Source organism: Sturnus vulgaris, chromosome 5 (genome assembly GCF_052056855.1).
Source record: "Sturnus vulgaris isolate bStuVul1 chromosome 5, bStuVul1.hap1, whole genome shotgun sequence".
NCBI lineage: Eukaryota > Metazoa > Chordata > Aves > Passeriformes > Sturnidae > Sturnus > Sturnus vulgaris.
Window position 1 is genome coordinate 41,821,627 of NC_142247.1, and position 14,459 is coordinate 41,836,085.

The window sequence follows — 14,459 nt, forward strand, 5'->3', positions numbered from 1 at the left end:
TTGCAGGCTCCAAAATCTCTTGTATCATTGTAGTGCTGAAAGCATGTAAGATACCCAGAATCTGGGAGATTTCTCCTTCACCTTTTCCAGTGTCATACTGATTCCTTCATATATTTCATAAGACTCAAAAATTGTCAGAAGTCATGAGATATATGAGCAGTTATGGCTTCAGTGAAAGAGCTGTGTTATTTCTGTTGGGTCTATTCCTATTCTGTTGCATGCATATTTCTGTAAAAAACCAGTGGATCCTAATGGCAGCAAAGGCTTTTCATGCAAATTTGCACAAGTATACCTATGCCTCAGACTTACCATTTTTTTCCCCTAAGTTTTAGGTCATCCACTGCCCCCTCACCCAACACCTGTTCAATCTAGTATACCCTGAGTTAACCAAGTAGAAGTTCCACCTACTGGAGTGCTTTAGTGGAGGCATAAGGAAAGAATATATCCCTTTTAAAGACTGAGTTGCCTTTTGTGTCAGTTTTGGCTAGGGTAGAACTAATTGTCTCCACAGTAGCTGGTATGGGGCTATGTTTTAGATTTGTGCTGACCACAGGGTTGATAATATAGAGATGTTTTTGTTATTGCTGAACAGGGCTTTCACAGAGCCAAGGTCTTTACTGCATTTCATACTGCCAGACTGGGGAGGAGACTGGGGGATGCTTGGGGGGTTGGGAGGAGACAAAACCTGGACAGGTGACCCAAACTGACCACAGGGAGATTCCAGTCCACGTGACACCACGCTCAGTATATGCACTGGGGGGAAGAGGAGGAAGAGGAGGATGTTTCGAGTGATGGCATTTGTATTCCTCAGTAACCATTACATGTGAAGGGTCCCTGCTCTCCTGGAGATGGCTGAACACCTGCCTGCCCATAGGAAGCACTGAATTAATTCCTTGCTTTCCCTATTAAGCTGTCTTTATCTCAACCATGAGTTTCTTCTACCCTTCTGATTCTCTCCCTCATCTTGGTGGTGGGGCAGTGAGCAAGTGGCTGTGTGGGGCTTAGTTGCCAGCTGGGGACACCCCATCAGGAATGTCTGTTCTGTCTTACCTCTAAGCTGTAACTGAGATGGGTGTAAAGATATCCCTCAGAAGATGGTAACAGTCATGATCATCATCATCTACAACTCTTCAATGAAAATATGTACCACAGTTATAAACAGATCATATCAGACGCCATCATGTACAGCACAATGTCAATGCATCCTTCCTTTCAGAATCTAAAAGAAACTACCTTAAAAGATCATTTCACAAGACAGAGCCATAGACAGGCTTCTCTAGCTTTTAGAATCTATTCAGAGAAACACATGAGTGTTGCTTGGCAACATGTCTCCTTATTCTTTGTTCCTATTCTGATTATATGAGATGGGTCCCAGTCAGTTCAAAGCAAGGTCTTAGTCACAAATGAACATTACCAAGACTTCACCTTAGGCACACCCTTGAACAATTACTACTGAAAAGTCATAAAGATGAATCTAAACACTGAATATCTAATCAACAACCACCCCCCAGACAAAAATAGTAGTAAATAGTACTGACAGCAGTGACATGTAAAGACAGGCAAGTATGTGCCTGCCTACGTACTGCAAAATATAACCACTTAGGTAGAAAAAGACCCTTAAAATCAAAGTTCAATTAAACACTGCCAAATCCACTATGAAACCCTATCCCTAAGCACTACATCTGCACATCTTTTAATTACGTCCAGGGATAGTGACTTCTCTGCTTCCCAGGGCAGCCTGTTACAATGCTTCATAACCCTCTCCATGGCATAATTTTTTCTAAACCTTCCTGGTACAGCTTGAAATAATTTTCTCTGGTCCTTGACTTGTTACTTAAGAGACAAAACTGACCCCCAGCTCACTAAAATCTCCTGACTGGTAGTTGTATACAATGGTAAGGTTCCCCTGAGCCTCCTTTTTTCCAGGTTAAACATCCCCAGTTTCCTCAGCCACTCCTCATATAACTTGTGCTCCAGACCCTTCATTAGCCTTGTTGCCTTTCTCTGGCCATGCTCCAGCACCTCAATGTCTTGGAGTGAAGGGCCAAGAACTGGATACAGCATTCAAGGTGCAGTCTCCCCAGTGCTGAGTACAAGGGAACAATCACTGCCTTGGTCCTGCTGGCCACATTATTTCTCCTATAAGACAGGATGCCCTTGGCCTTCTTGGCTACCTGGGCACACTAATACCTCTGTATTAGTTGGTGGACCTCAAGATGCAGTGAGGTATCATTTATGAAATTTAATATACAGATACCCTGGAGTTGCAATACAAGGACTGTCACAATTATAATGGTAGGTTTTATACCCCTACAGATACCCATTTGTCAAGATAAGTAAGAAGGCCAGCTCAGAGAATTTGTACGAATGATAATTTGAAAATAATTATTTCCAGCTATGGATATTCATTGGTGCATAAACAAATCTCCACTTTCATTTTAACCATGCCAAATGCACAAGATCATGAGGTTTTATATACACAGAAGAAACATAATAAGGTATATTCTTCACTTATGCCAAGAAAAATATGCCTTGTGCTGGCTTTCTAGATTTTACTGGATGAGAGACAAAAAGCACTGAACGTTCCTGTAGCTTTAATACTAATACAATGATCTGAATGAGAAAGAGGCAAAATAGACTAGTGACATTCTAAGGAACAGATACAAGAAACAATATATTCACCTTTAAATTTTGAATGTAATTATATACATTGCCTTTCAGATGGTAGGCATATAAATTAAATTATTAACCTACAAACTATTTAGGTCTACTGTCTATTTTTAAATTATGACTGTAGGCAAAATCAGTAATGCCAAATATTCTTAAAGGCCAGGATGCATCACATTCCCAGTGTGTTCTGGAAAGATGAACTGTTAACTACTGTATAGTATGAACTGCAAAGAAAATACAAATTTTAAATTCACCCCATATATTAAGATAAAATAATTTTTCTGGTTTTAATGATGGGGCACATTTGTCTTTCCATATAGAAATACTTCATGATCAATATCGATAATGACAATGGCAAAAAAAAAAAAAGGAAAAACAAGACCCTAACTAGAAAATCTTTTGCTGTTAAGACCTACTACCTTCCATTTTAATCATCAGTAAAAGACGGTAGCTGTAAAACTTTAGTAAAGTTTTTGTCTTAAGGAAAATCAAAAGCACCAGCATTTAACACCATATTACAATAGTATTGTTTTACCATGATATAGCACTACCTTATGGTTTCACAGTCCCACTGCAAGTTAAATGGATCTAAATTGATATTGTCTCAATCCTCTCCTTGAATGCATGGCAGCCCCCCTCCCATAGTCTACTTTAGAACTCACATGACTAGGCAGTCAGCCAAGTTCACAATCTGAGCTGGCCATCATAGCCTACCACGGGTGGTTTTACATGTCATGATTTCTTTTCAGAAAGGCAAGATTATAAAGTTTTTGCTGCAAGCAGACTAAGAACAGACCTAGTAGTCCTTTTATTACCAAACAAACTATATAAGCAGTACAGTACTTAAAAGGATGTCAATAATCAGGTTCTTGATTCAGAAAATGAGGACAGTACCTCAGAATGTTTCATGGAATCAAATTTTATGTGGTTTTGAATTTTATAGCAAACTCCAGTGTCTTAATGAATTATTTCAGTTGCTAAGATCAAGTCTTCATGTTTGGGGCTTTGAACTTTCAGAACATAGTCTAAGATGAAGTCTTCTAGTTACTAAATCTATTAAGGCAGTGCCTACTGCCTGCTCTGCTGATACAATTCTTGGAGGAACAAGAGGAAACAGTGTGAGTAAAGCAATTACAGTATTCTTATTGTTTTATCTATCGTTTCACATTAAATAATGCCACTCTTTGTGCTGAAATGCAGTAGTTTTTCATTAACTCCTAAGGCAAAGGTAGTCCTTCTATCTTGAAGTACATATTTCATTCAGAATGAGGAAGTATTTCCAAGATATAATGTAAGTAATGTGAATACTCATATTGCCAACATTTATGCAGTTTTCCAGAAATGAGAAAATGCATTCCAGTTCCAGTTCAATGGGATTACTTGCATGCTGAGAGCTAAGCCTTTTCAGGTTGAATTGGATAAGTGACAAGACACTTAAAACCCTAAAAATATTTAGCAGTATATTTCAGTTCTTATTTTCCACTCATAAAACAGCAGTAAGTTTACTTTGGTGGCTTTGTTGATGCTAAAAAAAAAAAAAGCCTCAAAGAAAATAAAATCAAAACAGGCCAGGATTTCAAAGGTTCTTCTGGGAGCTAGATGTCTAAGTTTCATTAAAATTTAATGCAATTTATATGCTTAAAGTTTTTTGGTTTCTTTAAAATCCAAGCCAGAAATAAGTAACCTTAAAAGTCTCAGAATTATTACGAGAGTAAAGTATAATGCTTGATTCACTCAAAATGCCAGCAACCTGACAATTTCCCATAAAAAAAGTTGCTTGACCAGACACAACTACCAGTAAAATTTATTTAAAAATACAGATTCAAAGCTATCTGTATAATGGCAGTAAGGATAAAATTTAGAAGTCTCATTTCTTTCCTTTATAGGCAATCAAATAAGGCTAAAAATGGTTCTATTTCAAACACTAAGAGGCTGTGGGTCAAGAAATGACCCACCAGCATACTGATAAATTCTAATGCAGATTACATAGCAAAGAGTGGTAGTCATTTGTTTTCCTATCCTTCACAATTTTTTTACTACTTTACTGAAAAATAACAGTTATGGAAAAGAAGTGACTGAAGGCTATATATTCATACACATTATTTGTTTGACAAATCATATATATGTCAGGATCAGATGACTTCCAACTGTTCTGTGATTCCAAGCCGTTGCTGAAACGCTTCAAGGAGAAGGGATACGAGCTGGGATATGTATTCTGTGGGGGAAATGGAGGCAGGGAAGGGAAAGTGCATAGAAATTAACTGAAGTGTAAAGAAAAGAATTTAAAATTAAGATCTGAATTTATATTTTTACATCTGCATTTATAAAAGCTCAACATAGAAAAAAACATCTTTAGACATTTTTGTTTCAAGATTACCTTCTGCATATATATATACGGAATAGACATATTCAGAGATATTAAATTCCCATTAAAGATGTAGTGGTTTATTGAATGCTATTACCCCAAAGCCAGCAATAAGTGTAAAACCCTAGTTTTACAGGACAGATAGGAAAGCACAAGAAAGAAATGACAAGTTTCTTAGAAAAGAAATGGTATTCTTTCACTCATACAGTATATATTAAATACTAGATCTTAAAAACAGTTCATATATAGGTTCTCTTCAATAGTAATTATACAATGCTTATTTTATTTACCTAGAAGTCCACTTGTGTAAGTAAAAAGACAAATACTGCACTGTAAGGAACAGTATTTGAATGTACAACATCTACAGATGCAGGAATAATGTTTTCTTCTTAAAAAAAACATCAGGAATTACATTACCTATAATCACAACAAGACCTCATGAAAAAGATATCACAAATGTTCAATTTCATCTTATTGTAAAGTTCTGTAAAAAACAGCTTCTATTTAAAAGTAATGTCTTTACCACTTCACACAATGAAATGGCATCTTAAGGATCAATTGTTTTGAAAGGAATTCCAAACTGAGTCTGTACTACAAGAGAAAAAACAACTTCCGGTATGGATATTTTTTGGTAATACATGAACTTTCATACCTTCACACCCCTAGAAGTAGAAAAATTCAAAAAATTGTAGGTATAAGGACAGAAATCTAGAAACAACTACAATGCAAAATATGTTAGCATGCTTTTTCTTAACAGATGGTTCAACTGATGTCACGGTAAAACTTTTGACTTTAGAGCTTATTGTACTATATTCTGAATCAATACAAGTAGTGACTTTTGGTTCAAGAAAGAATTTATCACATAAAGATCACAAATAAATTATACCAACGCAAAGTCTGACCCATATTAATCTGAAGTTTCTTCAAAAATTGAAAAACTAGGATTACTATAACCAAGTTTTTTTTCACAATACCATTTAACATGTCTGCTGTAATTAATCTGTATTTTTCACTCTCTGAAGCTTAAGAACTCTTCTAAAGCAACAAAAAAATCAGGAAATGGGTCCCATCATTTCACCTACACATCCTACTCTACATTAAACTGAAGAGATCCATAATATTAAATTCTGACCCAACTTTAATTTATGTTTATGTAATCTCTTTTTATTATACAGAATTTGATCAAACCAGAAGACGGGACAGTTGCAAAAAAGAAAACAACAAAAAAATTTCTAATACTTAAGAACTTACTTACTATTGACATCAACGTTAGTACATAGTGCTGTAAATTCTGCCCATGGTGACGAACCATTTTGGTGTCAGCTGTGACCATCACTTCTACATATCTTGGATAGGAAAGAAAACGTTTTTTCCTGGAATGTGGATTGCCACCATTCTCTTTGGAGAGGTTATTTAAAGCATACTCTAAACTGAGAGACCTCTGTAAAATGCTGCTCTCTTCATTTAAACTGCTGAAGGTTGGATGTAATAAAGTGCTCTTCTTCAACTCTTTCTCTGTAAAGCAAAAAAAATATTTACTTTTGAATGCAGTTGCTAAATAGTAAAAAGGCTGCCCAAAATGGAAAACCTCATATTTATGATCTTATTTCCAAGTGAAACTGTGTAAAAATTAAAAAAAAAAAAAAAACAACAAAAACACAGAAGACTGAAATAGGAACATCAAATGAGATGTCTTGTATATTTTTATATAGTTCTATCATAAATGGATTATTTGTTACAAATTAGTTAAGAAACAGCAGTATTACACAGTTCCTAGAAAGCAGTATAATCCAAACAGGAAGCCTGGAAGGAGATAAGCACTACAGCTTAATCAGTACAACAAAGGACACAAGTCAGTTAAACAAAACAGATTTTTATACAGAAACTTTTTGGCACCAGCAGAACAAATAAAAACAAGATACATCCAACTCCTAAATTCAAGTCCCTACTGACTTTCAAATTTACATAACATTATATTTAAATAAATATGGAGTTTAACTTCATAAGCAAGTACACATCAAAAACCTCAAGTGACCTCTCTGAGTTTTGTAAACATTCTTTATGTAGAATCAGAATCTAAAGGAAATACACAATCTACTCAGATATCTCCAAACTTCTTCTAATTACACTGTATAGTCCAGCCACCAGAGGCTTCTGATGACTCATAGAGAAAAACCATTGCCTTTACTAGAGTCATCTTAGCTCACATAAAAAATACTTAATGGAGAAGCATATCAGAATTCTCACTACTCTCTAGAACTTATGCAGCTAATTGGACACTCCAGATCCTTCAGAAGAAACCTCCACTGTCTTTCTGGAAACTAGATTTCCCTCTTGAAAATGAGCAGCCAAAGGATATGTCTCCTAATCATTTTATTCTAATGACTTAGTGACTACAGCACTGACCCAAGAGTTCAGAGATCACACTTCTGTCACTCTCAGCTTAAAATCTACACATTCCATTATTCAAGGGAAGAGCCACCATGTGTAAACTTCAAGCTACTTCTGACAGATCCGTAGTCTATCTTCCTTAAAGCTAGGGTAAAATATGACCAGAAAGAAAAACAGTAGAGACAACAGCAAGCACTTTACTGAGTAATTGTTTAAAAACCAATCACAAAATAAAGCTATACTAATTGTAAAATCATTAGCACTAACAATAACAAGGGGAGAAAGCAAGGACTGGCTCTGAAAAGGAACTAGTTCAAGTGTATATACACTCTATGTGTTCAGACTGACTGAGTTGGATGCACTGAAGGGAATTGGCTGTAGCAATTTCATATACACAATCTTTACTAGGTCACAGAAGGTGTCTGAGATTCTAGAGTACTGGCCAAATGGGAAATAACACTTATATTTAAAGGGAGAGTTTAAAGATTATCTAAATGTATGAACCAAACAGATCAAGAACAAATCAAATTAATTCTGTTTACAAACACCAGAAATCAGTAAGTGGATAAGTAATAGCTATCAGATTTATCCAAAACATATCCTGGCAAACTCTGATGAGCTCCCAGTATTAAGGAAACAGAACTTATGGACTGAGGAAATGCAATAAATATTCTATCCTGACCTGAGTAAGGCGTATATCAGAGTTACACAAATTATTTTCATTGGCAAATTAGTTTTAGAAGAAAACAGTACAAAGTGGTGAAAAGATTTGGTAGACAATTTTAGAATTATCATGGCCCAATTTCAAACTAAAAATATGTATTGAATGCTATGTTCCTCCATATCCTCTGTCAAGGCTCCCTTACTAGAGAAACACTCATGATTCCAAGTAGTGATATAAGTTGTTCCTCTGTGAAGAAAGGATATGAATAACCAAGTAAGACTAGCATTAAAGGAGACATCTCTTCTTTAGAAGGACAGAAACATGAAAAACCAAAGCTTTTCTTCATAAACATTTCTACATCTTCACTCTCCCCAAAATGTCAGTAAGCCTTTTGTAATTGTTCCAAAGAATGAAAATGGAGAAAATTACTCTTCTTAACGCTTGAAGCCTTTTGTCACACTAACTTGTTTAGATTAAAGAAAAAAAAGACACAAAACAAACTGAAAGACCTCTAATTTGGTTCAGTACATACTATTTATCATTTTAAAAACGGCATAGGAATAAGAAGGTTTGCTTGACATAATAGTTATTTTCTGGCCCTAGCAACTATGGAAAAGCAGAATTCTCAAAATAATGTTTCCAAGTATAAAAGATATAAGAATTTTCCAAAATTAATATCAGTCATCCAAGCTTTTTTTACATCTTTATATTTTTAACCATCTACATAGATATTCCTCAAGAAGAGTTCCAGAGAAAGTTCCCTGTTCAGTCTAGGAACTGATCAGGGAGCTCATCTTCCCTGCTGGTTCACCTTTCAGCAGACAGGGATAGAAATTTTACAGGTGCAGGGGAAGGCTTTCTTAAATTATATCCAGCCTTCCAGGACCCCTTTGTTATTATTGTTTCCCAAGGGACACTTTGAACCAGTGCCCTGAATAGGCCAAAGTCCAAGGCAGAGGTTCTGTTGACCCTCTTCCTTTCACCTTAAATAAAATGAAATATTATGTAGTGTGAATAAATTTTTAAAATACTCATAAGGACAAATATTTACAATAATGGGTAAGATTAGATTATAATAAATGAATGGGTAATATTGGATACTTCCATTATTAAGGATGACAGATGTCATGCATTATGTGCTAGACTTGCAGAAAGTTCATTATCTTTTGTGAATATAAGCTACAACTCCTGGATCTTCTTTTTCAGTGTTTACATATGGGACAATATAAGTCTAAAAGCAAACCACACCAAAGTTCTTGCAATATCATGGATTTTTTTATATGCATGTTCTGTTCGACTTTTGAATTTGCCACCTTCACAATACAAAATAAACAGCTGACAAGCGTATGTGAAAGAAATGTGTAGGCTCATATGGCACACTGTGGAGTAAAATTATTTACGAAATAAAATCTTGCTTTTTATTCTTTAGAACATCTGATGTTTGAAAAACGCACAATGACATTTAAAATATAACAATACCTGAAACTTCACAAGGTTTATGGGATTTCTGATACTCTCTTTTAAGTTCACCATGCCTGTATATAAGATGTGGTTTGTTATGTTCATCTTCGTGTTCACCTCCATCTGCTTTCATCAGAGGTTCTAAAATGTATTCACCATCATGTGCCTTGAAGGTGCCCATCTGGAAGTAAGAGAAGTAATTGAATTATTTTCCACTGGAAAAACTGATATAAAAATAATTCTGATTGAAATAAAAGCTATTTGTGATAATATTTTGAAGTCAATGATCATACATATGCACATGAGAGGGGGGAAACTCCAGTGAAACCTGGAAGGTAAGGCTACAGAAGTTTGCTTTCTTGTCCCACCAGAATAACTTCAATTACCTTGCGTATTAACAATGTATCAAAGGTAATTACTATAAGAGTTATGAAACAAAGGAGATCACAAAAATAAAGAGAAACTATGTATAACCAAGCAGGACCAGTTGGGAACTGTGCAAAGGAGAGGTCATCAAGAATTTCAGAATTTGACTGCTGTCCAAATTCTGGACTGATTTTTTGCCTTCTGTCCTTAACATAATTTATATAATATCCTTCTAAAATTGCATTTTCCCCAAAGATTAGAAAGAGTTTTAGAATTCTATTATTTCTGAAGATTTTTGACTGGAGCACCAGAAATTCAAAGTTGACACCTTTAAAGTGTTTTTCTCCTTGATTCCCCCAAAACAACCCCCGTCCTTGGCCACCACAGACACACATGGGTAACTACGTAATGGGAACCACAGTAACTTGATTACTAACAAAAGCACTGGCACATACACAAAGAACAAAAATTAAGCTCCTTTCCCCAGCCCCCTGCCCCATAATCCTTTAAATTATGAAATCCTAAAGCAGACTCTCTTCTTTCTCACTGCACTTCTAACCGAATTCACAATTTCCTACGGCTTAAGTACTCCACCTCAGGAGGAAAAAGCATGCAAGAGTTTCATCAAATTCTTTTCAAAATTTTTAGGAACTTCCTTGCTTCAGCCAATTAAACACATCAAGTGAGTAGGTACACTGCATCCTGATAGATGTTTTGCCAGTAAGGCATAAAATTGACCAATAAGATAACAGTAATAATCGACATAATACGGTTTAAGAGATTAAATGTTCATGTCAGCCTTGAAACTCAGGGTTATAGAGAGAGTGGCAGAGCAGGATAAATGAGAACAGAAGCAAGAATAGGGCTTTTTCAAACAACCTATTAAGTATTTTAAAAACTGCTGCAGAACTACTTTAGCATCCAGGGTATTGTACTGGAATTATAATATCCTCTTGAATTTGGGATCCTTCTAAGCAGTTATCAGTTGTCAATCCATAAGAGTCTGTTAGTCTATCACATGCATGAAGCTCATCTGCAATCTTGCCTGATATATTACATTATTAGAGCTATTGTCAACACATTGTGGATGAATCCTCTGCACCAATTTTGTCACAGAATGAAAAAAGACACTGCTAAATAAATTGTTTAACTCACAGAAGCACTTTTCCCCCTCAGTTTAATTTAAATTCTTTGCAAGTAGTCTTCATGCTGGATCCTTTATACATTCAGTTTAGCCTTCTCACATCCAGTGTTTCCAGGGCATGTAATTTGTAGAGGACAGCAGATCGAGCGTACCAAGAAGAGCCTGGAAAGGGCTTCAGTCACCAGTTACACTGTCTGTTTACAGTCCTGCAGTCAGGAAAGTGATACTTCACGTGGTGACAGATTCTGCTGATACAAAAGGAGCTAATGCTGCATCTTGGACACAGAAGGAAAAGGGCTGTGAGATCCAAATGAAGAATATTTTTGGTAAAATGAAATAAAGAAAAGGCACTTAGATACATAGGCAAGTTGCTAAAACAGGAGCCTAAGCACTTGCAGGAAATTAAATCAGAAATTAACTGGATTTATTTATCATCTACAGATGCCTCTCAAATCATCTAACAAGAAAGCTGCCTGAAACATTCTATTTCTGTTCTTCAGATAAAGAGATAAAAGTACATTTAAAAGATCTCTTCAGTAGAAGTAGAGTACAAAATTGAAAACAGTCTTTTGCACATCATAAATAAGTGGTCCAAAGAAAGAGCATATGCATAGATTTGAGAAAATTTATGAGAAAGCCCACATGAGAATGATAATTTATTTGTTGGATTAAAAATATTATGGATGATCTAGGCACTTTAGATTAAAGCAAGGTTCAGGGGATCAACGCAGTTTCTCACTATATGGTATGACTTAGTGGTTTAAAGTGACTTAAAACAATATAGTCTTAACTAATATTAACTCCATTGCAAGAGTTACAGAAGTAAATATTGAAAATTATGGTTAAAGAATGTCTGTATACAAATTACATCTTTGTCTATAAAGTTTGCAGAACATATGGAAAACATAAGGGATATATAGCAGATTTCATAAATGAGGAATTAATATGTCCAACAGCACAATTGGAACGGTTTCATGAAAACTCTAAAAGAACAACTGAAGCTCTGGAAAACTTGACTCTAAACTGGCAGACTGCCTCCCAGGTAAGCTCCACTCCTGTGCTCAAGTACTTCTCATGCCCTTAAAGTATGGCTTCTTAACTCACTTAAAAACCTGCAAGTAGTTTACAGCAAGAGCACTTTAACATTCAAAGTAAATCCTTTCCTTTTATATTATTCTCTTCTCTATTCAAATCTCTTGATTCATGTAAGAATCCCTCCCCCCTTTTCTTCCTGCTTCACTGTTACAATATTTTATGATAAAAGACTTAAGAAGCATTGCTTAATTAAAGAAAAAAGTATTACAGTGATCATAGTACACTGCCAACATCTGGAAAAAGTATTTCTGCTAGAAGATAATTTGGCTAGAAACACAGTAAGAGATAGCAGCTCAAGCTAATGTATTAAGATCAGAGCTAATATAATAGAAATAATATAATAGTAATAAATTCATAAATAATAACACAAGCTAAGCAGTAGGAAAGAAATATCTAGCAACATTTTTTTTGGTAGAATATGTTTGTAGAAGTGATTGAAAGCAACATTACTTTTGAAGTTCTTAGAGAATGAAGTGCTAAAAGTTTGTTATAGGCATCTAACTACATCTTACAAATTCTGTGATGTTAAGATTGCATGAGCTGACTATAATCACACCATTAAAATAATTGATGGGGCCTTCACCTATGGTCGGAAGTATCCTCATCTGCAAAAACATCTAAGCATTAGTTAGATATAATTTCTTAATTCCAGATTGAAATTTAAGTTCCATGTAAATGCTCAAAGGGATTTTACTTAATTGTATGTTTAAACTACACCTTATCAATAACCATATGATAACCAGGATTTTCTAAATAAAATTTGCAGCAACAACAGAGGGGCTCAATAGCAGACAACTTGTGAGAATATTAAAAAAACAATCCCAAAGACATCTGGAAAGAGTATTGTCTCATGGAAATTAACAAGATTCACTGGAGTGGAAAGAAGAGAGGGGGGTCATTTATTTATATTTTATATACAATTCACAGTGAACAAGCTAGACTAGTCAACTAAAAATACACATAACTAGGTGTAGAAGAAGAGATTACAGGCAACCTCGTCCCTGTTAAGTCACAGTTGTACTAATTACCAAAGAAGAGGAACAGCTTTACCCTTATATATAAGGATAAGTGTGATAAAAGGGGTGGGTTGGCTGGTCAGTGGGATCTTGGAGGAAGAGGAGCCCTGAGGAAGAAGGAACAATCCAGAGAGACACAAGAAGATCGAAACAAGGAAGAGAGTTGCTGCAGTAAAAGATCTGCTGTGAGGTCAGTCTGGGTCTGATGGAGTCAGAGGCTGCTGTTGGAGCCTGCAGTCACAGCTGAGCTGGGTGAAAGCTGTGTTCAGTCTGCAAACCAATACTTGCAGCCATGGTCCAGCAGGAAATAGCCACAGCCAGAGTCTGCAGCTGGACCCTGCAGTAGGAGCTTGCTGTAGTCAGAGTCAGGATGGCAGAGCTGTAAAGAAGAATCAACCAGGACCCTTTCATGTTGTTGTTGTGTCTTGGCTCATTTCTACCCTTAAGAGTCTACTGCAACACATAACTTTTTTTTAAGAGATATATACATGGAGATTCCATTACAGAAAAGCAGTTACTTTGCGATACCTGCTGAAATTGGCAAAACAGAATGTATACATAAAGGGATTTTCTTGTTTGTTTGGGGAGGGTGTAGGTTGTTGAGTTTTGAGTTTTAGGGGATCTAGTTTTAACACCTAAACAGTCATCAAGCTAAGTGATCTGATAGAACACAGACCTAGGGGATCTGTACACTATGGTGGAGGAAACTCCATCGTATTATGTTGCCTGTCTCAGAAAATATCATGCAAAAAATCAACTTATCCCTATTTAAAAATTACTTCTTAGTTCTGATGTTTTTAAGTAGATACAGAACCACCTTTTTCTCTCACTGGGAGATGAATAGCTCCATACAGTCCTTTTAACCTCATAAGCACCATCACAGGCAGTTATCACTCAAGAGCACACAAGCTATGGTTAGATTTTTATCTTAGTCAGCCACACAGTTAGCTACCTTGAGTACTTCTGTCAATATGTGCATTCCCAAAAGGTGTTAACTGTTCTCGGTGTCTGGCTTTGCTACTTAATCTTGCCATTTTGTACATATCTGAAACAGAGCAAGAATTGAGACTATCGCAGATACACTATCTCATATGGGAAGCCTATCTATTCCCCAAGAGTACAAAGTTTCCTGAGATCCATGACAGCTGACTGTTGACTGCCACCTGAGACTGGGAGGATTAAGTTGACAAAAAAAGAAAACCCCCAAACACATCTATTTGCACACCAGTAATTCAGCTTAGTAACAGGAAAGGGCCACATGTTGTGTACTCTGCCCTCCTCTGACAC

At 35.9% G+C, this 14,459-nt stretch overlaps 1 protein-coding gene across 3 annotated transcripts in view; it reads right to left on the reverse strand.

The window, feature by feature from the left end:
• Positions 1-14,459, reverse strand: part of ADAMTS20 (ADAM metallopeptidase with thrombospondin type 1 motif 20) — a 136,330-nt gene that overhangs the window by 67,272 nt on the left and 54,599 nt on the right. For all 3 annotated transcript variants that reach the window (XM_088165560.1, XM_088165558.1, XM_014871135.2), the window contains 2 exons: positions 9,570-9,732; positions 6,291-6,550 (listed from right to left, as the gene is read on the reverse strand). In XM_088165560.1, coding sequence (XP_088021686.1) covers positions 6,291-6,550; positions 9,570-9,732 — 423 coding nt within the window. The remainder of the gene's footprint in view (positions 1-6,290; positions 6,551-9,569; positions 9,733-14,459) is intronic.